The 27,379-nt window shown below is 39.5% G+C and overlaps 1 protein-coding gene and 1 long non-coding RNA gene across 4 annotated transcripts in view; one reads left to right on the forward strand and one right to left on the reverse strand.

Moving 5' to 3' along the window:
• dock1 (dedicator of cytokinesis 1) overlaps nucleotides 1–27,379 on the forward strand; it is a 472,808-nt gene that overhangs the window by 267,466 nt on the left and 177,963 nt on the right. For all 3 annotated transcript variants that reach the window (XM_068002361.1, XM_068002362.1, XM_068002363.1), the window contains one exon: nucleotides 24,708–24,809. In XM_068002361.1, coding sequence (XP_067858462.1) covers nucleotides 24,708–24,809 — 102 coding nt within the window. The remainder of the gene's footprint in view (nucleotides 1–24,707; nucleotides 24,810–27,379) is intronic.
• LOC137340086 (uncharacterized) overlaps nucleotides 559–27,379 on the reverse strand; it is a 46,662-nt gene continuing 19,841 nt past the window's right edge. Inside the window, exons 2-3 of the long non-coding RNA XR_010966698.1 lie at nucleotides 21,333–21,421; nucleotides 559–644 (exon numbers count right to left, since the gene is read on the reverse strand). This is a non-coding gene — a long non-coding RNA (uncharacterized lncRNA). The remainder of the gene's footprint in view (nucleotides 645–21,332; nucleotides 21,422–27,379) is intronic.

A 27,379-nucleotide genomic window follows, 5' to 3' on the forward strand; every position in this document is an offset into this window, starting at 1 on the left:
TATACTTAAAAAAGGAATGTAAAGAATCTTACAACACCAGGTTATAGTCCAACAATTTAATTTGAAAATCACAAGCTTTCGGAGGCTTCCCCCTTCGTCAGGTGAATGTGGAAATCCTTGAACGTTTCACATTTATATTCAGAGAACAATACCTGGTGATTACAGATAATCTTTCCAACTGCCCGTTGTCAAGGCAATCAAAGTGTTCAGGCAGAGAGGTGTTACCTACAGGACCACCGAATATACAATCGGCCAGAACACAAAACAGAGAGAGAAAGGGAGAAACATCCGAAAGGAAGAGAAAGACAGAAAATGACCCGTTGTATTAAAAACAGATAACTTTTATTCGCTGGTGGGGTTACGTGTAGCGTGACATGAACCCAAGATCCCGGTTGAGGCCGTCCTCATGGGTGCGGAATTTGGCTATCAATTTCTGCTCGACGATTTTGCGTTGTTGTGTGTCTCGAAGGCCGCCTTGGAGTATGCTTACCCGAAGATCGGTGGCTGAGTGTCCTTGACTGCTGAAGTGTTCCCTGACTGGGAGGGAACCCCCCTGTCTGGCGATTGTTGCGCGGTGTCCGTTCATCCGTTGTCGCAGGGTCTGCATGGTCTCGCCAATGTACCATGCTCCGGGGCATCCTTTCCTGCAACGTATGAGGTAGACAACGTTGGCCGAGACACAGGAGTATGAACCATGTACCTGGTGGGTGGTGTCCTCTCGTGTGATGGTGGTATCTGTGCGCATGGTGTACATGGTGCGCTTTCCCTGATTGTTTACACTGATTTCTGCTTGTTTATGCCCATTTTTAGGTTCTGACTTCTGTTAATGAGACTGGAAAGAAATTTGGGTGTAAATAGACATCGGTAAAATAGGCCCATGAGTGGGCGTAATTTTGGGTGTAACTTCCCGATTATGCCCCCATAGGAAATTCCACCCCAAGATATTTAGGCTTTGGATTAGTATATGTAGATGTTATTGTACTTCATTCTGATGTTAATCTATATTTCATTGATTTGTATTTAATTGGAATCATGCATTTGAATATTATTTGGTTACTATAGAAACTTTTCAGTGTTTCTCATGCTAATAATATATTTTCTGACAGAAAAGCAGGAGTAAAAATAGGCTCTACCTCAAAGTACTAAATAATTTACTCCAGCCAAACAATCTGCTGTAATGATGCTTGCGCAGTCTGTCTGTTCAGCAATGTCAGCAGAATTCTCATTTCTAGTAGTTACAAATCTACTCCTGATTTGTAAAGCTTAAAGGGGAATTCATCCAGATTTTTGAAACTGCTGAAATCACCGCGAAAACTTTTATGGCAAGCTGAACTTCTGCAAGGTTTTCTCATCTCATTAGACTTTTACAAGCCAGAAATTTCCTTCGATGATGTTTATTGATCCAATCGTAGATTGTTCGTGGGACCTTGCTGTGATTGGATCTGTTGAATGGAGAAATTGATTTGATCCAAAATATTGATGACTAAGAAATTTGGCTGATGAGTTATGAAACCAATTATCATAATTGATTTTCGTGATTAACCTCGTTTTTGAAGATATAGTTCACAATGTGACATTTTTGTTTAAAAGATTGAATTTCCTCCAAGAGTTTTATGCTGTTTTAGTATAATAGCTTGAAAAGTATGTATTCATTATTATTAATAGGTGACTGGGTCTACAGTCTTGCAGCCCACTCAAAAGATGTTTACCCATAAAATCTAATACGCAAACTGGCCATTAAATTTATCCAAATGTGTCGCACTTTAGTTTCCTTCAGTTTGGTATCTGGAAGGTCACTTATGATTGGCCTCATGGTATAATTTGAGGGAAGCCTAAAAGCAGGACGTGTTTATTGGCTGGTACGAACATTAATCTTCTCTGTTCAACTGCCAGTGGACCTTTTTTATTGTGTTATCCTTTGAAATGCAGTGGTTTGATCTTGGCTATGAATATTCAACGCTCTGTACCCACATCCCCCTTCCCCCTCCTAATCCCACTTCCATCTATGTTCGCTGCTGGAAAAAACTCTCCCCCAGGTCACTTACAACAGCACTTTCAAATTCCCAACTAACTAGCCTTTGGCCCTCCAATCACCACGACATTTCTGTTGCTACTGATCTGCTCAATCACACCTTTATCTCCACCTTTGATGCCCTTATCCCAATTAAAAACCACTACTCTCTCTCACCGTGGTTGTTTCCCCTAGTATGGCCCTCATCTCCGCTCCCTTAAGTCCAAGGGACACAGACTTGATCGTTTAGGTGGACAACTGGTTTAGCCATTCATCGCCAGATCTGGTTGGACCACATAAAGCACTATCAAGTCCTGCTGTCCTCTGCCAAAACTGCTCACTATTCCAGGATCATCCTGGACTGCAAAGATAATCCCTGGCTTCTCCTGCACTACAAAACCATCTTCTTAAACTCCTCTCCCCTGCTTCCTCTACCCTCACCTCCAACAAAAAAAAGCAAGTGCAAGGAGCTCATGAACTTTGTTACTAAGATTGAGACCATCTGTTCAGCAGCCTCTGCTGCTTCCCTCTCTTCCCCTAGCCCACCGAGCCAAACCCCCTACGGTTCCCCCCTGCCCTAGCCCTGAACTCGCATCTTTCTCTAGTTTCTCTTCTATTTCCCCTCATGCTCTCTCAGAGCTCACCTTGACCATGAGACCCACCTCCTGCTCCCATGACCCTATTCCCACCAAACTGCTGACCACCCAACTTCCATTCCTGGCCCCCATGTTAGCTGATATTGTTAATGGTTCCCTCTCCTCAGGAACTGTCCCCCTCCCTTTCAAATCTGCTGTCATCACCCCTCCTCAAAAAAAACCCTTGACCCCTCTGTCCTTGCAAACAACCGCCCCATCTCTAACCTCCCTTTCCTCTCCAAAGTCCTTGAATGTGTTATCGCCTCCCAAATTCATGCCCATCTTTCTCGCAACTCTATGTTTGAATCCCTCCAATCAGGTTTCCGCCGCGACTACAGCATTGAAACGGCCCTTATCAAATGACATCCTATGTTACTGTGATCGTGATAAATTATCCCTCCTCACCCTTCTCGATCTGTCTGTAGCCATTGACACGGTTGACCATACCATCCTCCTCCAACGCCTCTCTTCCGTCGTCCAGCTGGCTGGGATTGCGCTTGCCTGGTTCCATTCCTGTCTATCCAGTCGTAGCCAGAGAATCACCTGCAATGGCTTCTTTTCCTGCTCCCGCACCGTTACCTCCTATTTCTCATCTACATGCTGCCCCCTTGGCGACATCATCTGAAAACACAATGAACGTCAGGTTCCACATGTACGCTGGCGACACCCAGCTCTACCTCACCACCACCTCCCTCGACCCCTCCACTGTCTCTCATTTGTCACACTGCTTGTCCAACATCCAGTCCTGGATGAGCAAAAATTTCCTCCAACTAAATATTGGGAAGACCAAAACCATTGTCTTTGGTCCCCACACAACTTCCGTTCCCTAGCCACTGACTCTATCTACTATCTGAGAGTGAAGCAGACCACTCGCAACCTTGGCGTCCTATTTGACCCTGAGATAAACTTCCGACCACATATCCAGTCCATCATCAAGACTGCCTATTTTCACCAATGTAACATCGCCCATCTCCACCCCTGCCTTAGCTCATCTGCTGCTGAAACCCCAATCCATGCCTTTGTTACCCCTAAGTTTGACTATTCCAATGCTCTTCTGGCCGGCCTCCCGTCTTCCACCCTCCATAAACTTGAGCTCATCCAAAACTCTGCTGCCCGTATCTTAACTCCCACCAAGTCCCATTCACCCATCACCCCTGTGCTCGCTGACCTACATTGGCTCCCGGTCCGTGAACGCCTTGATTTTAAAATTCTCATCCTTGTTTTCAAATCCCTCCATAGCCTCGCCCCTCCCTGTCTCTGTAACCTCCCCCAACCCTACGACCCTCCGAGATCTCTGTACTCCTCCAATTCTTGCCTCTTGCACATCCCCGATTTTAATCACTCCACCATTGACGGCCGTGCCTTCAGCTGCCTACGCCCTAAGCTCTGGAATTCCCTCCCTAAACCTCTCCGCCTCTCTACCTATCTCTCCTCCTTTAAGATGCTCCTTAAAACCTACCTCTTTGATCACCTGGCCTAATATCTCCTTATGCAGCTCTGTGTCAAATTCCGTTTCATTATGCTCCTATGAAGCGCCTTGGGACATTTTACTACGTTAAAGGCACTATATAAATGCAAGTTGTTGTTGTTGTATAGGTCAATAATCTTTTTGGATGTAAAGTGGAGTTATTAAACTGTGTAACGTTGTTGGTTCTGTCGAAAGCCTTGCAAAAGAAGATCTGTAGTATGGAGTTTCGAAAATAACTGTTGTATAATTGTCAGGTCGCAGTGAGATGCTGAGCTGCATTCACCTGGGCTAGCTACAAAAGATCTTGGGTAATCTAGAGTAGGGAAATTCTACCATCTAGACACCTATAAAACATGAGTGTCACATAAACAATTATACCCAAGGAGCACTTACCTGTTCAGTTTTGTTATCTGTAATTAATAAACTACTGGCGCATTCCCAGTGGTCACATCTGAAGCTTGGGTATGGTTCCTTCGGTATCATCTCCCGTCTGTTATCTCACCCAGGTGACCGTTCTTCAGTTGTGAGCCTTGACAGCAAGTGTTGGCCATCTATTCAACGATGCGGCATCAAACTGAATCTAACCTCATCTTTACCTGACATTCATGCATGCAAATATTCTAGTAGGATTATTGGATTGAGATCAGGAACAGGATTCCTGGCTGTCTTGGTACTTATGCAGACTGTACATCATTGATAGAAAATGACTAGCTGTGGATCATACAGCAAACATGTTTTGCATAATACCATAGTACGTGTGAGCAAGTCATACTATATATTATAAAAACAACAGGAAGGTGAGAAATTAATGTTACATCAACCTGGAGAATACAAAATTCTATAATAGCCCAAGATGATACAAATGTAGAAATACAGCCACACAGACATGAAGCAAGTGAATATGGTTAGCATATGTGATGGGATGAAATAGGATATGAATAGAGGCTGTGCATTCAGATCAGAGAAGAAATTTGTTGCTAATCTGTATGCTGTAGAATTTTCATGTTGCTAGATGAGGAAGAAAATTATTTAGTTTCAGAGAAGCTGTGATGTTAATGCTCAGAAAATTGTGACACAAAGCACATTCGTTATGGCCCGAAGCATGCTGAATGATAGAAATGAAAAGGAAATACTTATTTTTTTCTTTTGAAATTATATGACAGCCAAAACAAAGTGGAATGATAATAGGGAGATTTGATGGTACTGGCCACACAGACAATCTGAGTGTACTTTCGTGTCACACTGAAGAAGTATCTCACTGCTAATCAATTAAAAGTAAAATCTTACTCTGACTTGTACTGCTGATAAGTGAGTGATGGGAGGCAATAAGTTCGGTTAAGTACTCTCCCTTTACTGACATCTAATGTAATATGTTTAGTCTGTCAGTCAATGAAACAATACAATAACCTTAACACACCAGAATATTGGAGCTGCAATGATCACCTGGTAATGCATTGAAGGGCCAAGTTTCAATTAAGTGTTCAAAGTTCAGTTGCACAGCAGAAGATAAATGTAACTGTTGTTCAATAACAGGTACTACTGAATGCTTCTGTAAGTTCTCTTGTACACACACACAAAGATAAGTAAAAAGGACGGAGGCCACTTGGTCCATCTAGCTCATACTTTTATAGAAACCTATGATTTTCCCCATCACGGCATCCGTTGATTTTGCCTCCATTACCCTCCCCAGAAGACAATTCACTTTTTGCATGAAGAAGTATTTCCCTACATCAGTCCTGAATTTGCCTCTTACAAGTTTGTACATATGTCCCCTTGCCCCCTACAGTCATGGTTTACTTTGACATAGTGCTCCAGATTGACTTTTTTATTCCATTTAGTATCTTATTTTGTTTTTATTTTGTAGAGCATCTTGGGATGTTTTTATGTTAAAGGAGCCATATAATTGCAAGTTGCTCTGTTATATACCTTTAACTTCCCTTCTCATTCACCTCATTTCAAGTCTGAAGAGTCTGTATTTTTCTAACCATAACTCGGTTCACTAAAACTAGTCATCAACCATATGGCCCTTCTTTGCACTTTTTCTAGAGTTTGGTTGTTTCCCTCGGTGACCAAAACTGAACACAGTATTCAAGCAGTGGCCTGACCAGAGTACTGTATAGCTTCGACATGATGGCCTTGGACTTGCCAATATAGCTAAGCAATGACTGGACATAGTAAGTGTTGAATCTACCATCACTCCCAGATCACTTTCAGCTTCTCCCCTAGCTAGTTCAACATTATACTGTATTGAATTTCATCTATCACAGTTCTGCCTACTTGTAAATTTTGTCCTTGACTCACCACCTCTCCCACTTTAGTATCATGCCACAGAAGTCCCATAGGGAAACTCACTAACTCCCCTCTAGTTTCCCATTCTTAGGGAAATTTAGAGATATACATATCTTTTACTATTTCTATGCTCCATAGGAAACAGCTTCCATTCCGTTCCGTAGGCTTCCATTCCTTTCTAATTAGCATTTAAATCTATTCACGTTCTTCATTTTGCTGAAGTGAAGGAAAGGATTCAAGGTAAAGTTGGAAGAGATTTTTTTTAATGGATAAAAGACAAGTAGAAACATTTAAAACAGAAATTAGTCCATAAAATCTGCAAGTTATTCTTTAAATGTAGAGCAGAAGCTCGAAACAACAGCATTATAGGCATGTAACAATACAATTGGATTGACTGATAATTTTTAAGACTGCTTGATATATGAACATGCTAAATAAACCATCATTCTGGTTGTGATAAATATGAAGCAGTTTTGGCTTGTTTTGATCTGGTAGCTGTCCATTTAATTTGGGCATAACACGGGATTTTGAAAAGCTACTTGCAGCCTCAAACCTATTTCATTACGTATGTTGTGAAGTTTGTTGTAATTTCCCTGGTAACAGGCTTAAGAGGAATTCTTGACACATGATTTTCAAATATATGAACTTTTTTTGTGATTGGTTCATGAGAAAGACAGTGTTCTATTTTTTGAATGAGGCTGGCAGTTATGAATTTCCAACAAGCTGAGAACTATAGAAAGGAGCAAATGAAGAATACTTGAATCAGGGTATCCTTGAATCAAACATTGAGATGCAGGTAGATTTTAGCTAGCTCTCGCAGTTCATATGGACACAAGAAGGAGGGAAACTGTATATAAATGCTTTCTTTATATAGAGGTACACCTAAAAATGTAACACTTGTGTCATGAGCTGTAGTCCCAGATAATATTGCTTTATTCAACATTGGATGAGCCAAAAATTAAACACTTTGTGACAACTAAACTTTTTTCCCTATAAAATCAACCTTAAGCTGCATATGATGACAAATCTCGTTATATTTATTTCCAGTTGTTGAGAGCTAAAATAGTTTGCTTTCATTGTTTGTGTCTGAATGAGTCAGAGGAATAATAGGTGGCAATATTCAGACAATCGATTAATACAGGTTGAATGACCATGTGTTGTGTTTGATCCACGACAAGGTGTTAATGTAAGGAATCTTACAACACCAGGTTATAGTCCTATAACCTGGTGTTGTAAGATTCCTTACATTTGTCAACCCCAGTCCATCACCGGCATCTCCACATCAAGGTGTTAATGGGCAGAAGTATATTGATGAAAGAAAAAACATCATTACATTTGAAAATAAAGATCTCTGGCACAGAGTGCATTTATAATATGAACAATAGATGATGCATATTCTATCCAATTTATTTATTTATTACATGCTGGATTCACGTCAATATAAGCTAATGAAGAGTTGTGGAAAAAGATGTGAGGTGCTTGCTTTACTCCACTTAGGAAAGTACATCACAAAATTCATTGGATAGCGTTTCAACTTGAGTTTCATGAACTGCAGGTTCAACCAGGGAGAAAATCTACCTTACTATTGCCTACAGCATTTTCGTGTGTGGGCGACAAATATGAATTGTACTTGTTCCATTTTGAATAGGTTCCAGTGAAGAGATCAAGAGAGTGTTTGGATCCAAAAGTTTAAAGTAGTTAATTTCTGTCATCAATTAAGTGATCGATGGGAAATTGTTAAGTGTTTTTGGCACCTCCACAGACAAGTTTGTATAATGCACTGATTGGATTGTGTGAATTTCTATCGATCTGCCAATTACATATATATATTTCTTTGATTAATTGGTTTCCTTTGTATTGTTGAGCTATAATCTCATTATGTAGTGTCTGTACGTTCAGGAAACCCAGCTACCAGCTTTTCCTAGGCTATTGGAAGTAAGAGTCATTATTTATTCCCTCTGGGAAAGGTGGTCATAGCAGACAGAGTCCCCATATCGAACAGGTTAAAACCAGGACACTTAGAAAGGACAGGAGCTTCTGAAAGTTGGTGGTCAATTCATGAAGTTCTCACTGACAGAAAGTGTGTGCTGGAGAGAGAAGGGAAGCTGTTGATGCAGTGTGTTATATTCTATTATAAGTTTGAAATCTGTATTTAACACATTGCAAACTTTCAGTTTTATTTTACTGACAGAATTTGCTGGATTTGTTTGTGCTTCATAATTACATTTAATTGGAAATAAATATCTCTAGTTGCTTTAACTTGTAAAATCTTTGATCTACGTTTAGTATTATGTCAATTCAAAAATAGTGGTATCATAGTGCAATACTGTGTTAAATCCAGTAATTAGATTACTGCAAATAAAGGTAATTCTTAATCTTCAGGTCACAGGGCTTAACAAAGAGAAGATTATCAATAAAATACAGCTTCTGGATCATAGGGGACTTGGTTGGCTCATGGGAACTCATGTGAATCTATTGAGAGAGAAAACTGTTCAATAAAAATATTGCAAATTCTAACACATACAACGGGATTCTAAGGATCTATTTGAGTACACTGGATGTATGAGTACTGGGAAGGGGATTATGGAGGGTAGCAGTGGTGAAGGTGAGGTTTTGGAGTACCACTGAAAAAAATGGCTATAGCCATATACGTGGCTGTGATATGCTAAATGACTATAAGTGTTTATAGTGCTTTTACTATTTTGGTGAAAGCACAACAAATGCTTTAAAAAGCTTAAATCTGGGCTAATCAGGAACGCAACGATGAGGTTGTTTGTCGATGATGGGTTGACAGTGGGAAGTGGGGTAATGACATAGATGGGGTCCAAGAGCAATGAGAGGCGGCAGGTGGGAAGGCATGGGTGCTTATGATAGAAGTGGAAGTAGGAGGGAGAGAGAACTTGAGCAGCAGGTGGGGAGGGGGAGGGGGTAAAAGAATGCGTGCTCAGGGGCAGATAGGAATGAGGAGGATGATGGGATTTGAAGGAGCAGTTTCAGAAGAGGGCTTTCCTCACACTGCAGGTACAAAAGCTGCATTCCTGGCCATGGCCAGAATGGGCTTCCAAGTTGCTTAAGCATTCTTAGTTATTGTTACTAAGATAAATATGCAGAAATCAGTTAGAGCCCATTCCAGGTCACTACTTTTGCAGAACATGGCTTTTGCACTTTGGGGTTGGGAATCAAGGGTTGGATGGTACCACAGAGTGAGGAAGAGGAAAAAGCCACCTTAAGAGGGGAAATAGGACAGCTCAGCCAACGTGGTGGCCATGTGGTGATTGACTGAATTTTAATAGTCTGAGGTGGTTGGCATTGTGAAGAACAGCACCATAGTGTCACCTGTCTTCAAGTCAGAGCTGGGAGAATTCATTAGAGAGAAACATAATGCATAGGTAAGTTTAAGCATGACTGGCCAGAAATGAGAGGAAAGTCTTACAGGAAGTAAAAGTGACATTTGCATTTACCATGTACTTCCTGCAGCAAATATTTACATCTAGAGATATCTATGGCTGGATCTTACTTAATCCCTACAGGGTCGGCATGGAACTTCCGCCTACCGCCCCAATCTTGCCATGACCTTGGCCCATTTTCCTGGGTTGGAGGTCATCATGTATTCATAATAGGCTCCTGATGGAATCACTGCTAGCAAGTAGAAACCTAGGGGTCAGCATAAAGGAGCAGAAGAGCTCTAAAGACTGCAAGAGGAGTGCTTAGTGTGGGGTACAGAATTTTAAAAATGGAAGGATCTCAGGAGATATAGGGTAACTTGATGTTTAACAATACTAGTGAGGTAAGTATAATTTGTAGCAGCTGTCGCTAGAATATTTTTCCTTGATCTGATTATTAATCAGCTGTATACAATGATTTTTTAACTTGTAAATCTTTTCATGATTGACAGACAGTGATTCTTCATAGAATATGCCATGACTTCCTGTTTGTAAGTTTTCTCCTACCTGCCAAGTGTCATATTGGACTAATGGCAAAATAGCAGCCTTAAGCTCGCATTCTGAGAGTTGTAGTCTATCACAGTGAAAGGCGCATTGACACTGGTATTCTGGGAATTGTAGTCCAACAGTGTGATATGCACAGAGTGACACTGGTGCATTCTCAGAATTTGCTAATATTCATTGATCCTCTTCACTCAAGGCTACAATGGTACCCAATGCAAGCTAGGAATGCAGCTGAACTGAAACCCCAGGTTGGGAAGAAAATGGGCTGGTCTGTGCAAGGAGAAACTTCCTTGGACCATTTCTACTTCGGTATTTGATTTTATGCACAAGTTTTATTTTTTCATAATTACTACATTTTTGGCTATACAGTTGGGTTAGAAACAAAGAAGGTAGCTGGAAGCACTTACGAACAAATAAATAATGCAACTTGATTGCAGAATTTTATAAAAGTGAAAGAAAGTTACACAGAGGAAAGCATTTTTCCTCCAATTTTAAAATAGGTCTTCTCGTTACTAGTTGAAATGGATGGCATTGTAAATATATTTGGAGCTCCTTGTTGGTTCAGGCCTTAACAGTGCACCCCCGCTGAACTACTCTTAGCACAGTTCACAACAAAACCAACTCACAAACATGTACAACAACAACTTGCATTTATATTGCCCCTTTAACGTAGCAATATGTCCCAAAGCGCATCACAGGAGCGTAATCAGACAAAAATTTACATTGAATCAAAGAAGGAGATATTAGGACAGGTGAGGTAGGTTTTAAGGAGCATCTTAAAGGAGGAGAAATAGGTGGAGAGGTTTAGGAAGGGAATTCCAGAGTTTAGGGCATAGATGGCTGAAGGCACGGCTGCCAATGGTGGAGCGAAGGAAGTGGGGAATGCACAAGAGTCCAGAGTTGGAGGAACGCAGAGTTCTTAGAGGATTTTAGGGATAGGGCAGGTTACAGAGATAGGAAGGGGCAAGGCCATGGAGGGATTTGAACACGAAGATGGGATTTTTTAAACCGAGGCATTGGTGGACCAGGGACCACTGTAGGTCAGCAAGCCCAAGGGTGATGATTGAATGGAACTTTGTACAAGTTAGGATATGGGCAGCTGAGTTTGGGATGAGCTCAAGTTTATGGAGGGTGGAGAGCATTGTAATAGTCGAGTCTGGTTGTAACAAAAACATGGATGAGGGTTTCACCAGCAGGGGTGGAGACAGGCGATATTACAGAGGAGGAAGTAGGCGTTTTTTGTGATGGAGTGGATATGGGGTCAGAAGTTTGGCTCAGGGTCAAATAAGACGCCAAGGTAGCAAACAGTCTGAGACAGTGGCAAGAAAGGGAGATGGAATCGGTCTAAAATTCTGCACATCAACTTCAAAGGCAATTTCCTTGTGAAAGGAAATAGATTTCTGAAGTCTTTTCTCAGTTGTTCAAATAAGCAACTTAAGCAAATTGAATCACCGAAATATAGATAAAAGATCCCACTTGAAGGGCTGCAATTTGATCATGTTGAGTGAACAAATTTCACGTTGAGTTGGAACTAAAAATTAAACATCATCATTGAAAATAAACTTTTTTTAAGTCATACTGCTGGATGGTTAGGGAACTTGGTGACACTCATAGTGATCACACTTTATTCACTTCTAGGACCTGGGTTCAAATTTATCCTGATGAAAAAATTCTCCATTTACAGGCTATAATGGTCCTAGGTGAAGTGAGCTACCCATTCTATAGTGGCTGAGTCCACAACACAAAAACATCAACAAAACGTTAGAGTCTATAATTGTCAGTCCCCCCAGAGAGGTTACAAGGATAAAGAAGTATGCACAATTGTGCAATTGGGATTCTCTTTTAAGTTTGGGGTTAAGTCAAATTGTTGAACCAGAATGGAGGGAGCTTTACTCTGCATCTGGCCTGTGTTTTATATCCATCTAGGAATGTTTGGTGGTGACGTCAGGCACTGAAGCAGAAATTGCTACTGAACAAATGGTTACATTTTACACTTAAAGGCTGAAGTAGTTACAGATCTAAAACTATGCTGGGTTCAATGTATTCACAATAGATTGGATTTATGATTGTAAATTAATGCTAAGATTGTACATGTTAACATAGTGGAATATTTTTGTTCATATCTCTTGTTCCATAATTGAGTGTGAGATACTAGTTAAAGCTATATATTGGTACTGTATGTTCTGAGTTATATGAAATGAATTTTGATTGTGCCAGACAATAAGGTTTTTTAAATAAAATGTCACACTACTGAATCATTCAAAAAAGACTGCGGATTACATTTTTTGTAAATATACTTAAATCAATTATTTGAATCACAAAAACATCACAGTTTTTATGCATTTAAAATAGAAGCCATAGCTGTTAGATTTTAACAATTGTGATCTAGGTCATATGAGACTGCAAATTGCACAATTACAGAAATATGTTCCAGCAAAATTAACAAGTTCTTTATTCTTGAAAATGGTGAGCGGTATACAGCATAGTCAGAGAGCATAAAGTTGAATGTGATGCGGTAGCTATTTTACTGAAGTCATCAGTTTTGTTTGGCTGCCAAGATCACATAAGCAGTAAGCTCTTCATTTTACCAAGAATGCTCACTATAGCATTTTCTGTTATTCGTGGCATTAAGTACGCTCACACAGTTTACTTAAGATTTGAACTTTGAAGCATATGTTACCTGTACTGAAGATACAATTATTTTAAGTCAAATGCTTTACAATGTATAGCCATTTCATCAATATGTTGTAACTAATCTACATTCCACACACTCGTAATTGGAGAAACAGTAAAGTTTTCAGACATATTTTAAAAAGAAAATCAATCCTTTCTAATAGCAATTAGATTTTAAATGAGTTTCACTGTTAGATGCATTACTATAAATAACCAATAGAACACATTGTCTTTTAATCAATTTGATTGACTGTCAAGAACGCACATTAAGGCTGCAGTTACAGTACAGACATAATCTAAATCCAGTTTCTGTAGAGGCCAGACCAAGTGAAGCAGACTGTAGCTATACTGCCACTGTGATTCTCACTGAGATCTGGGAAAAATTAACGGTGCATACATGATTGGACTCATGTGGAAACCATTGCTGCCATGCAGGTCGAAGCATCCTCATTTTTCAGAAGGCTCAACAGGGGGCTCTCCCAACATCGGTGCACTGAAGGGCCAGATTTCCAAACAGACTTATGAGCCACACCACCACTTTCGCATTAGTGTGTACTGGAAGCCACTTTGCAGTGGCATGAAAGTTTCAGTATAAGTGTACCCACAATTAGATACTTATAGTGGTTCTTTGAATTAGGAGGATCAAAGAGCCACTTGCATCTAATATAAAATTATTAAAAAAAAAAAATCTTTGCTATATCTCCAGTAGAACTATCTGAAGTTAAATGTCAATTTGTGCATTCGTTGTATGTAACTATTAGGTGAACCAGGAAATATAGGATTTCTTGCAGGTACTATAATACTTAAATCTTTATCCAGCTTCCCTTTCTAAGTCATGACTCCATGTCACATATTTAAATTATTTTAAGATATTGTTCTGTTCCAAATCTCCTCACTTTTCCAAATGGTACAATTTGCAATCATGCAGCCTTCTCCTGTGGGACAGTGCTAGATCACGGATTTATTTATGACTATCAAAAGTAACTTTGTTGCCAGCAGAATATGTGTTTCTGCTAGATGCATTAAATCTTTTTGGCTTTCCTTGCTTTCTTTTTCATCCATCCCAATACAAAATGTTTTATCAATCATAGAGCTCCATCTTGCAGGCGGCACAGAGCTGCTTGAAATGTTTTCAAGTAGGCTGGAATGAAAACTCTCAAGCACTTTGGCTGAGAGTTCAGCTACTTCTAGAGCCAGATGACCAAAATTCCTTACAATACATAAGTAAATTTAGCTACCACAACTTTCTAATTGTCGTGGAGCATTAAGAAATGGAACACTGAATCCTATTCATATTCATAAATTCTACTAATAGAGTAGAATCATATACAACAGCATCACCCTCACCCCCATTTGCCTAATGATGCCTTACTCTTGGTGCACCAAAAATGTTACTGGAAATCAATATTTATCTTTCAGCTGCTGTAAGAGTGGAATGTTATTGATCAAAGAGATTCATGACTTTAATTATCCAATGCACTCCTCTAATCAGGGATTTCAAAAACTTTATAATTTGAGCTGTTTCATATTTCTAATGTAGCATTAATGCTTCGCATATTATAAGGGGTAATTTTTCCAGGTGAGGCACCTAGCTCACCTGGTAGTGCAGGTTGTAGATTTACAGGGCTGATTCTGTGAGCCCTACACTCATCAAACAAAGCTCCATGCCATGAATGGGCCCACGTAAAATGACCATCCAAAACAGTATTTCAATGGGGATTCTCTATTTGAACAGTACAGAAAGACATGACTCAGAAATTGAACGCGGTCTAATAGTGGGAGGGCTTGTGTAATTAGAGAGGTAGCATTTACCAATATGGTACATAATGCCACCCTGGATTTAGAATAATTAATCTGCATGCAGTCATTTTCATTAAGCTTTCATTTTTTTTTAATTTCCCTCCCCATCAAGGGAATGTTGATCAATCTGTGCTCTTGTAAAACAAAATTTGTGTTTGGAGAAAAGGAAAAAAAAACTGAATGCTGTAAATTTGCTTCATTTTAAAAGATAGGATGGAAAGTTTACAAGCTATGTGATATTTGATGCCCATTTTTAAGGTCTCAATCATATTCAGCAATTTCTGTTTTTAGGAATCAAATTCAGCTTATTGAACTCTTCTCTAAATACAGAGGCATTGCCATGTGTAGAGAGTTAGGGCAATTTTGAGAGATGGGGGGATAAACTCTGCTAAATAATTTAGAGGAGGTAAAACATTCCCCTCACCACCACAATAACTACATTTCTGCCTAAATATCCTCACACATTATATGGATTCTTTGGAGTACGAAGCAGTATTCGCACATTAGAATGCAATATATAATATTTTGTGTCTGGCAGTTAGTATCAGTTCCCAGAAAAGCTTCAAATTGTATTGCTTTGTTAGGAGTTTCAGGATTAAAAGAAATTATGAACCTTGAATTGTTCATTTTAGGTGAATGGAAATATAACTAACATTGTCTATCATTCCGGGTACTTGTGGTGTAGAATGTAACATTGTTTTCTTCAGAAAGATGCCAAAATTGAACTTTAGCTGGGTTATTAAAGAAAACTATACTTAAATCTGCTGTTATGAATTTCAGGTCCGTCCTAGATATTTTCTTGGGTTTAGTGGCACAGCTAGTCACTGCTGTAAGTGGACCCCATGCCTCCGACACACCAGAGTTAACTTGCAGTGCCCATTATCTACTTATAATGACATAATTGTCAGAGGCGTCGTCTTTTGGATGCAACGTTAAAGCGAGCTTCTGTCTGCCCTCCCATGTGAACATAAAAAATTCCATGGTACTATTCGAAGACGAGCAGGGGAGTCTTCCCAAGTGTCTCCAACTTAATTTCAGTTCCCTCCTCATTTAAAAAAAAAACAGCATAAATAAGTTGAATTTTGAAAGCAAAGAAAACCTCTTAATTATCACCTGTGTTTAATGGATACTTAGAATATGTAAACATTCTAATTATTGACATTTATGAGACACAGATTGAGACCACAGAGGGAGACAGACATACACAGAGAAATTTTCTGAAACCAATCATAAAACACTAAATTTAATGTTTTTAGAAGTTGCTTATCCTGCTAGACTTTGGACCCCCATCCCTACCCAATGCTGTCTGGCCCATGCCCTCCACCTCCCCTCACTACAAACAGACTCAGAAGTGCATCAGTGAAACAAACCCCAACTTCCACCTCTGAGTTCTGCCAAACAATCCTCAGGTTACTTCTTCTCAGTGATCCCAAGTTAAAAGAGCCATTGGTCCATGCTACCAATCTCTAAGGCCCCCACACCTACCAATACCTAGGACTGTCCCCAGTGCAGCTAAAACCCACACCTCTACATTCTAGTCCAGCTATCTCCCAGGCTCTAACCCGCTTCACATGAAGACGTGAGATTGAATAAGATATAGCAGATTTTCAGTTGCTCACACTGAGTCAGGATTCTCTGTTTTATAACCATAGGGATTGTTATGCTACATAGGGGATAACATCTAGGCCATTGATTTTCATTGACTGAATAAGTCACATTCCTTTTTAAAAAAGTATTCTTGGATTTTTACTGGTGCTTTGGGGATTGAATTTCACAATTTTGCCCAATGTTCTGTTTCATTTAATTATCCCTTGCCCTTTTTAAAGCTAAATACACAGCAAGGCGATATGCAAGATGCACAAACTAGAGGTAGATATCTGGTATTTAGCAGTATGGGGTGAGGCAATAGGTTTAGCTGCATTTAGGGGCAGTCTTGCACTTTGATTAGTGCTGTCGGATGGTTCTTGTCTTTGGTAGCACTCGTAGAATGCTTCTGTGGTTAGGCGGAACTGGGATAGGTGCCTTGGTAGTTTGGCAGTGCTACAGCAGAGCTACTGGAGTTTGGTAGCATGGAGTGTCCTTTTGACCAGGCATCACTGTCAATGCGAAACCTGGGGTTTGGCACAACTGGGGGTTGAATGTGAGTTTTGGATCACTGGTTTCCTTGTGTCTGTCAGCAGTTGGGGAGGTGGTGTGGAACTGACAGCATTGTTGGGGAAGGGGGGAATCCCATAACCTGCAGCATTAGTTTGTGACTTTCTAAGGGCTATAAATGTTACCTGACTAAAGATTTTAAATGAGTCTACTTTTTCTTGAAATAATTTGAAAAAACTTCTGAGTAGAATCTGTTGGAATACTCCCATCAGTGCAACTGACTGAACTGTACTGGGAAATTAAGTACACTACACATGCTCAAATTGCAAAATCTGAATTCAGCTCAGAGTCACAGCTCTGCATAAAAATATGAAGTCCACGCTCAGGCATTTGGGAGAGACTGAGGCCTTTGAGCAAAAACTTTAAATAAGACATTAAAAGACACAGTTTTAGTGGATAAAGTTAATCATGTTATTGTGAGAAATGTATTTTTTGAATGTCTTATTCAGTTATTGAACAAATAAAATGGCAATTGAAAAAGGTTTTCAGAAAGCATTTTAAACAATATGTAGGAACCCAGTGGCCAGATTGCATAATCTCAGTGATGCGTTTATAGAGGCAAAATGCATAAGTTGGACATAGGAATTTATAAGAGAAAAGTTGACATAAAAAAAGCTTGACAAAAATGCAACAAGAAGTCAAGTTGTGTAGAAGGGAAGTCTATGCAGATGCACAATGTTTAATAGATTCTTTTTGGGGACTATTCTGATCAAGCAAATTCTATCATTTCCTAAAGTTCCTCCTCTGTATAGGTTGTAAATGCCCAAGATTAGTAGGGTGAGGCAATCAATGCAACTTTATCAATTTCTGTATGATAGCTATTATCTGTAGCAGGTTTATTATATGGTGGAAGTATCAGATAATTACAAATCTTCTGCAGAGATTGACGTGCATTTATATTTACCATCTATAAATTCATTGCCTCCACTTTACCTTTTGTTCCTTTGCGGAGGCTGATGAGATCATGTAACCCCTCAAGACAAATGATTTTGCTGCCTCTCAGAGCATTTTAGGAGACAGTAAAGGACTATGATTGGGTCTAAATGGAGTCCGTCACATTATGAATTTCTTGAAGTTTAAATCATAAAGCAAAGAATTAGCTACCTAATATCATTGGCTATATCTATATCAAGAATATAATACAACTCCTGTTCCAAAATTGCAACTTATTAAGTAATGAGTCTGAAATCTAACCTCAAAATATATTTTCTGTTTTATGAAATACAATATGTAATCTTGAATTGTTCCACTTAATCACCATATATTGGTAAATTCTATCTCTCTAGTTAGGGTAGAAAGCATCTGCTAGATATTATAATTTTTGCTTTATTTTTATCTTTTGTTGAATTCTAAGTCAGTTATTATTACAGCTGTTGGTACTGTGCCCTCAGCAAGGAAGGGTCGAGTTCACCTCCCTCAGGAATGCCCCCAATTAAAACTTGAACCCAAGTCATTTACAAATAATGTCTGTTGGAATAAACATGAATTGTACGGAAGCTGAATTTGATTTGTGAGGGGTTTATGTGTTGTTACTTTTGCTGGCACTGTTGCCATGTTTATTAAATAACAAAAAAAAGACATGATGGTTGAATCTTAATGTTTTGTGAGTAATGTGAGCTCTGTATTTGGCATTAGAATGCCGACTACCATACCTTGCACACTCTGCTATATCAGCTACGTTGGCAGACATACCAACAAAAAGCAATAAGTACTGTGATTTTTGTTATGAGGGCAAGAGCTCAATTGCTAATTATATTTGAGATAGCAATTGTTTTGTTACATTTCAAAATGCAAATCGAAATCAAATCATGCTGTTAGATCTAATTGCAGATGGCAGTTTCTTTTCATTCTTGTGGGAAATTTATGCCAGAATCTAAGTCATCTGATGTAATTTTAAATGCTTTTGGTAAACAAAAATATTAGATTCAGTTTAAATCTGAGGTCTTATGACTGATGAGGAATATTTGAACACTTTATCCATTCTGAGAGTATAAGACCTGTTAGTAGAAAATGGGTTTTCATGCATCTAGGGAGCCAACTATCCAAACTGCATGCATACAGAATGATTTTATGCTTCTTTCATACATATTTTTATATGGATAGGTACCTTCAGAGCACAAGTTGATGGATGAGAGCGGCAATCAGACGTGACTGGAAATTCACATTAATGCATTTTCTTTTTAGTGGCGATAGAATACAGTTAAATATATTTAACTTTAGTGTAATAAGGCCAGGAACACGTTACATAGAATATATTACATTTCTTAACAAATTTTTGTAGCAGTATCTGATCTTAAGATTGTCTCTGGTCTGATTACATTGTGATGTTATGGTTAACTGCTTAAATAGTTGTTCTCCTTTACCATCAATGCTCTTTTATGACCGATGAGACTGATTTAGGCATAGAATTACCTTTTGTGTTGCTGGCCTTACTATCTTTGTTTTGTGAAATGATCGTGTCTGTGCTCTGTGGTGCCTTTCTTATATTTTCATTCATGTTATATTGCATTCAGATATTTGTAAAAGATTTTCTTGTGCACAAATGACTGGATATTTGATTGGATATTTAAATATCCGAAAACATTTTAGTTATATCTTTATATTTTGGCTTTACAAATATTTTCAGAAGCAGCACATCTTGGTACTGAACATAAAAACCTCATTGCATTATCGCCTCAAAATATACATGATAAAAGTATAATAGCCAATGTACGGTCATGGGTAGCTTGTCGACAGTCGGGCAGTTTGTGGCTCGGGTTTTTCGCTTCTGCAGCCACCAGCCTGTGATTTTCTACCTATTAAAGTGAGTGGCGGCAGCTAGTGAGCGCAGAAGCAGAAAACCCTGGCCTTTAATACTAGTTTTGTATGACAAGGGAACCCTACCATTGGCGGCCATGCATTCAGCTGCCTAGCCCCATAATTATGGAATTTCACCCCTAAACCTCTCTGCCTCTCTACTTCTCTCTTCTTCTTTGAGACGCTCCTTAAAAGCTACCTCTTTGACCAAGCTTTTGGTTACCTGTCCTAATATCTCTGTGTGGCTCGGTGTTGAACTTTGTTTGATAATGCTCCTGTGAAGTACCTTGGGACGTTTTACTATGTTAAAGGCGCAAGTTGTTGTTGTTGTTCTCAACTTTATTCTTCCTTCCTTCTTTGATGTTGAAGTTTATTTGTCCATTGCTGATTACAGATGTTTTAAAAAGATTTAGGAAATAACTTTAAGCATATATTTATGTTCTTCTTTTCACTAAATACTCCCAAAAATGTAATTTCTAAGTTTATTTGTTCAGTAATGACAACAGTTCTACAAAAATATCAGCCTATATTGTGGAGAGAAAGCATTATGTTAGAGGTGTAACCACTCTATAATCACTAAGATGGTTATTTACAGTGTGCTTAATTTATTTATGTTTAGAGCTGTCACGTATGTGGGTTCAACTGAGACCACAGGCTGCTGTCAGACTGCATCTTAGTTTTGAGTACTATCTGTATGTGCTGTTTTCACTTCTGTAAGCAGGGATATATGGCCTCAGTAATGTAGAAGCCCACATTTGTGTTTATTTTGCCAAATTTCACAAGTCATTTTATCATTCTCTGGATTTCTTTCAAAGCTGGGCAAGGATAGACCATTACAGTGTTCATCCATTTCTCTGTAAACAATCCATAGGCTTGATTCCTTTCAGTTTAGGCAACTTGGAAACTATAACTATATGTTTCTGAGGCCCATAAAAGTACATTTTAAAAAATCATTTAATTTCACGGAAGATGGATGCTGTTAAATGAAAAACTTAATACACCCCCATTTTGTGTGGCAGTTACTTGGCAAGTTTTTAAAAATTATCTATCACCTGATCCATACTCATTTGTTGTCTCCCCAGATGCTGACTCTCCTGTTGAGGTTTCCAGCTTTTTCTGTTTTTGTTTCAGATGCAAAGGATATTATCTAGCTCAAAAAATATTATTTTCTTGAATATTTCTTATGAAAAGGACTGGATGGATGGAGTATGTAGGCCAGGAAACTTTCCTTCCTATCCCTACTGCACAGTCGGTTTTTGGTGCCCAGGGAGAAGCTGCACCTGTTAGAGAGAAAAGTGTTTTCCTCCATCTGGCAAGTGGTACAGGGCAGGATATAGTCTGGTGCAGATGCTGTGAACCATCTTCCCACGGCAAGTAGCTGGTCAGTCCCAGCTTCTCCTCAACTGTTGCTTATAAGCCACTTTCTACATTCATGCTCAGCAACAAGATGGCACTGAGGCCATGTCCCATGCCCCTTCTTTCGCACATCAAGGTCATGGTTCAAATACTTGGGAGTCCATGGAGACTTCACTACCACTTTCTTTCTGCTTTTGACCCACCTGATATGATTCTCCACTGCCAGCAACTGAGACAGGTTCCAAGAAAACACGAGAAATATGTGTGCTGAGATGCCAGAGCTCCACCTCACCTGCCAATTAAATATATATTATATATAAATTATATACACATATATGTATTTTCATATCATTTGTGACTTTCCTTTGGACTCCAAAGGCTGATGAATTCACATCAGCCAAACAACAATTTAACATTAAAGCTGTAGCCTTGGCCTTACCTTCAACTACTTCACAGAGGAAGTTCAATCCTGACCTTCATTTTGACTGTACCACCAAATGCGGGCAACATAGGAAGCGATAGTGCATGTGTGTTACAAATAAGCTTTGGTGGCTTATGGGATGACCTATACAGGGGGAAGGAAAGCTGAATACCTGCTAAATACTTTCTTCCTCCCCTCCCCCCCCCCCCCACCTCTGCCCTCACCTCATGGAAGTTATCCCATGAGCACTAGATCCAAAAACCTGACTATCTGCATAAAACATGGACGGTTGATGGGTACGCTAAAAGAGTATCAGTAATAGAGAGAAACAGCACTTCATTAGGCTGCTTCAACTAAAATGTAAAAGGATAAGGGTATAATTGAAACAATTAATTTCATACTTTCTTTCCATTTGTCAACTTCTTCACCAGAGCCATGACTCCTCAGTGGCCGAGTGTGGAAATTATGTGATTCTAAAGCACACGTATGTTAAAAACTGAGCCACAGTAATTCACGGGGCAGCTCAGCAACCCAGAAATTTGAATACAAGTAGCTGGGATCTGATCCTGTACTGATTTGGGAGCCTGAATTTGGAACAAGCAGATGCATGATCCAAACGCTTGACTGTCTTTGTAAGTCGCAGATTGTTGAAGTATGCCTCTTGTTCGTCACTCCCCTACACTCCTGCTTTTCCCTTTCCTCTTCTGTGGTGTTCTTCCTCTCTCCTCACTCCGGTTTTTATCTCCCCATCACTCCTGTTTTTCTCTCTCCCTTTTTTACCCTGCTCCTCACTTTTCACTTAACCTTTTTTCCCTTCTTATTCTTGCCTTTCTCTCCTGTTTGTCCAACACTTCTTTTCTCTATTATTACTTGTATCATTAGCACTGACAAATGGGGAGACCACAGAGATGAAGGTCAGGCCTGGTGGCTGGAAGAGCCACACATAGACAGAGAGGATGCCAGCTGGCTGAAAAAAATCAAGAGTGGGAGAGATTAGACAAGAGCCCCTAATGCAGCTCAGAGAATGAGCAAGCAGGGTCACCCTCTGGCACTGTTTCTCTGGGGGAATCAAAACTATGTTCCATGCTGTGGATGGGAACTTCTGATCTCATGAAACTATCACAAGATTAGGAATCCCTGACCGCAGTGTGTAGCATAGTTCTGATTGTCTGGACCAGCAACTTCAGGCACAGGTGAGAAGGGAATCCCGGGGAGTACCGCTGATTTTGGTCAGCAAGCGCAGACACCAAATCCGAAACACATGCATAAAATGCAGATAGTTAGAATTTATGTATTAGGCCTGCTTTTATTATTTGCCATCTGAAAAGATGGCTTGCTTTGTGTTACGGTAACTGGATTAGACAGGAACAGATGGTTCATAATTGACAATGATGGCTAAATGGTATAAATGTGCAAAATTACAAGTTTATTCTGGTGCATGTTCTAAAATTAGACTGTGCAAAGTGGAAGCTTTTTTTTATAAAATGCCATTTATATATATATATTGTATGGACATTATATATTGGTTTGTGTTTATGTATATTCTATATTTATTGACTATATTCTATGTTGAAGAATAATCCATTAAAAATTACCAGCGAATGGCAATCATAAATTATTGAAATCATTTCTTCTGTTCTGAAGAAGCCGAAATCTTTTTGTGATCGACCTGTTTTAAGTGTAATAAAGGTGGGAGGCCATTTGTACATTTTAGTAGCTTTTTTTTCTGTGATGTAAGCTAGAGTGAGTTTTTGTTTCTCTTTGTAAACTAGTCCATTTGATAAACAATGATTTGCGCCCAAAGCCACAAATCAGACTACTTTAATTTTGTTTATACTTGACCAAGCAACATCTCTTTGTATATATTTAGAAGACAATAATGCTGGGAATTTCCTCTGTCCTCCTTCTGGTCAACCACTGTAACTTCAGCAGAAGATCAGTATAAATTCTGGATCCACGCTTAAACGGGATTTCTGCCGAGCTTCTGCTGAAGTTACGGTAATTGGGAGAGCCCCCGAGGAAGTTCCCAGTGAAAAGCTTCACATGTTGAAAAGTAACAACCCCCGTGATGGATGCTACTAAGATTAAGAAAAATGCTTTTTGATCAAATGTCAATTGGATGAATTTTAACAGATGTCCGAAGCTAGTGGAAATAGCTTTATACACTATTACCAATGCTCCTGACTTTGGTGGCAGTGCTGTAAGGCAAATGAAGTGGCTCTCGTGCCAATGGTAGCATGGAGAACTTCCGCAATAAGTGCTTCATTTCCTCCATACCACTGGTGGCATCAGAGCTGGAGCAGCAATGCAAATGGCTGCTGGTATTCCTCCCACAGTCCGTCCCTCATCTGACTCTGTTTCTTTTTCCCTGTCAATGGTCATGCTGAGCACTCAGACAAACCAAAACAATCCAGTAATGATGCACTTTTCACATTCTGCACCAGTGCTGAAAGAAGTCAACATTGAAAGCTACAGTAGCATCTTTCAAATAACTGCAAATACATGGGTTCAGTTGTTTTTTTGAGTTGCCTCCAGTACTGTGGAGTCCACTGCACAAAGTAAATGAAGTGAATTTTACCGAACCAGGAGCCAAAACAAAGAACAAGTAGCAACCTAATCAGTGAAGTACCTAACAGAAGTAAGGAATAAATATCTGGAAGATTTTGCCCCAAGGAGCACTATGTGAACACTATATGTAACAAATCAATAAAAAGGAAATTCGAGCAGTTTCTATAACAGGTGCCCACCCCACAGCGCTACTTTTACACTCCAGCAGTAAGTTGAAAATAACCCCTGAAGTGTCCAGAGGATCCAACAGACCCTTAACACTTCGTAACCAAATTTGACATCACCATGTGGTATTAAATCAAAACGGTATGAGATTACATACGTCAGAGAGTCTCACTGCTTTGCTGTGGAGATAAGTTAGGCCCTGATTTACACCACCAGTTTAGCATTTGTAAACCTAAAATTGCTTTGCATTAGTGCTAAATTTGCAATGTAAATAGATCCATAGTCTCATTTTAAGAGATTTTAAGAATAGATTAAAAGGGATACTTCCAGAGGATAATATAATTGATGGTGCATTGTAAGATGCATGATGACATTGATTTTTGTGATCCAAAAGTAATAACACAGGGTCTATTTCACATTTCAGGGCAACTTTGTTGCATGCATGACTGCCATCCTAAGGCAGATGGAAGATTATCATTATGCCCATTTAATCAAGACCTATGGGAAGATGCGATCAGATGTTGTGGTAAGTAGAACAACTGACTAATTTCGCATAATATTTATGTAGTTGGCATCCAGAACTGACATATATGGACTACTGAACAGGTGCACAACAGTTTTTGAAGCAATATTGTGCCACAGTGATAGTGTTGCATTGTAAACATGCTTCATCTGACAATGCATTTCAAATTTATTGGACAAATTACTTTCAATCTTTTCAGTAGTACTTTCTAAAGTAAACTTTGGTTGCTCTTAGAGTGGCATTGAAAGCTTTGTGGAATTCTGTTGGATGTCATACATTAGCAGTTCATAGCTTCCTTCCAATTTGCTTAACCAATCACTCATGCTTCGCCCTACCCCATCGCTCTCATCGCATTTGCTACCTCATGATTTTTTTACTATTCCTTTCCCTTCCTACCACCTTCCAAAATCCTCTCATTATACCTTTCTCTTACCCTTCGAACTGCCCCTGAATCTTCCCTTCCTCTTTACTCAACTCATCCTTAGTTCTTCATCCACTCTCCCACATTCCATTTGCTCCCCCTTTGGGTAAGTGGTGACAGCTCAGAGGCTCCCACACCATAAATGTTTTTCTTTTCTCCCTCTCTTCCTTCCTCTATCTTTAATAGACTTTTTAATGTTCATAGAACAGATAACAAAAGCTACAACAGGCGCATCATCAGAACATTGTTTTCTTTCACTCACTCAGCCTCTTCTTTTTAAAAGAAAAACGCATTCAATAGAAATTTCTCCTCAGTAAAGCTTGTGAGATGTATCTTCTTTTTCAAAATTATTTGAAGAAATGCTGCTGGACAGAAAGTGCTAGAAGTTAAGGAAAAATATCCCATTAGTAGAGTTGACGAACAATGTAGATGCAACCTGGGAGATTAGATATGTTGTACATTGTCAGACTGCACAATCCAAATTCAGCTCACAGTCGTAATTCTGGGCAAGAATATCAAATCCAAGCCCAGGCTTTTGGGAGAGGCTGAGGTCTTCAACAAAATTTTTTAATGAAAGCGCTAAAACGCACAAAAGCAGTTCAGTGGATATATTTAATAATTTAATTGTGTAGCATGTAATCTTTAAATTTTTTTAAAATTCTGTTTAAACCCTTCTTTTGGATATTAGAAATTTCAGTTACTTAGGAAAACATAGTTTAAAACATTTTTCGAAAAGCATTTTGAGTGATTTGAAGTAGTCCAGTGGCTAGATTGTGCAACCACTGAGTGATATAGTCTCACTATAAAATAGCAGCTTGTGTGACAATATGACCCTTTTAACATTAAAAATATTTATCATGGTGCCATAACACAAGTAACAGGTATTGCAGGTACTTACAATTAGTTTTCAATGAAATGCGTGCTCCATGTAACAAATTTAATATATAATATATTTCTCCCAACTCCAATTTTCTCTCTTTCTCTTCCAAAGATATTGACTCATGACCTGGGATTGTGTGCCTGTGTGGCTCAGTTTCACACTGGGCAGTGCTCTTTATCAACTGAGTCATTAGGAAACATATAATAAATATTTTAAAGAAATTGCAATTCACAGCAAGTCTCTCAGTGAGTTGGAATGTCTAGATTTACCGCAAAGTAGACACTTGACTCATGGTGGCTCAAACCTTGTGGAGTCAGATTGAGGACAAAAAAGTATTCAAACTAATAGCAGAATAAATCAGGCAAAAAAAAATCAATGTTGAATGAAAGAAAGAATAGGTTGAGATCCATCCTTCTGGGGATCTGTACATGGGGTGGCTGGGGTCGAATGTGAGCTGTGAGGAGGATGCAAAGAGGCTCCAATGTGATTTAGACAAGTTGGGTGAGTGGGCAAGAACATGGCAGATGCAGTATAATGTGGATAAATGTGAGGTTATCCACTTCGGTTGTAAAAACAGAAAGGCAGATTATTATCTGAATGATGATAGATTGGGAAAAGGGGAGGTGCAACGAGACCTGGGTGTCCTTGTACACCAGTTGCTGAAAGCGAGCATTCAGGTGCAGCAAGCAGTTAGGAAGGCGAATGGTATGTTTGCCTTCATTGCAAGAGGATTTGAGTACAGGAGCAGGGGTGTCTTACTGCAATTAAATAATGCCCTCAAATAATGAAGCAGTCTGAGCCCGCAAGCAGCAAGACCTGGACAACATCCAGGCTTGGGCTCATAAGTGGCAAGTAACATTCGTGCCAGATAAGTGCCAGGCAATGACCATCTCCAACAAGAGAGAGTCTAACCACCTCCCCTTGACATTCAACGGCATTACCATTGCCGAATCCCCCACCATCAACATCCTGGGGGTCACAATTGACCAGAAACTTAACTGGACCAGCCATATAAATACTGTGGCTACGAGAGCAGGTCAGAGGCTGGGTATTCTGCGGCGAGTGACTCACCTCCTGACTCCACAAAGCCTTTCTACCATCTACAAGGCACAAGTCAGGAGTGTGATGAAATATTCTCCACTTGCTTGGATGAGTGCAACTCCAACAACACTCAAGAAGCTCGACACCATCCAAGATAAAGCAGCCCGCTTGATTGGCACCCCATCCACTACCCTAAACATTCACTCCCTTCACCACCGGCACACTGTGGCT

This window comes from Heptranchias perlo, chromosome 21, assembly GCF_035084215.1.
Source record: "Heptranchias perlo isolate sHepPer1 chromosome 21, sHepPer1.hap1, whole genome shotgun sequence".
Taxonomy (NCBI): Eukaryota; Metazoa; Chordata; class Chondrichthyes; order Hexanchiformes; family Hexanchidae; genus Heptranchias; species Heptranchias perlo.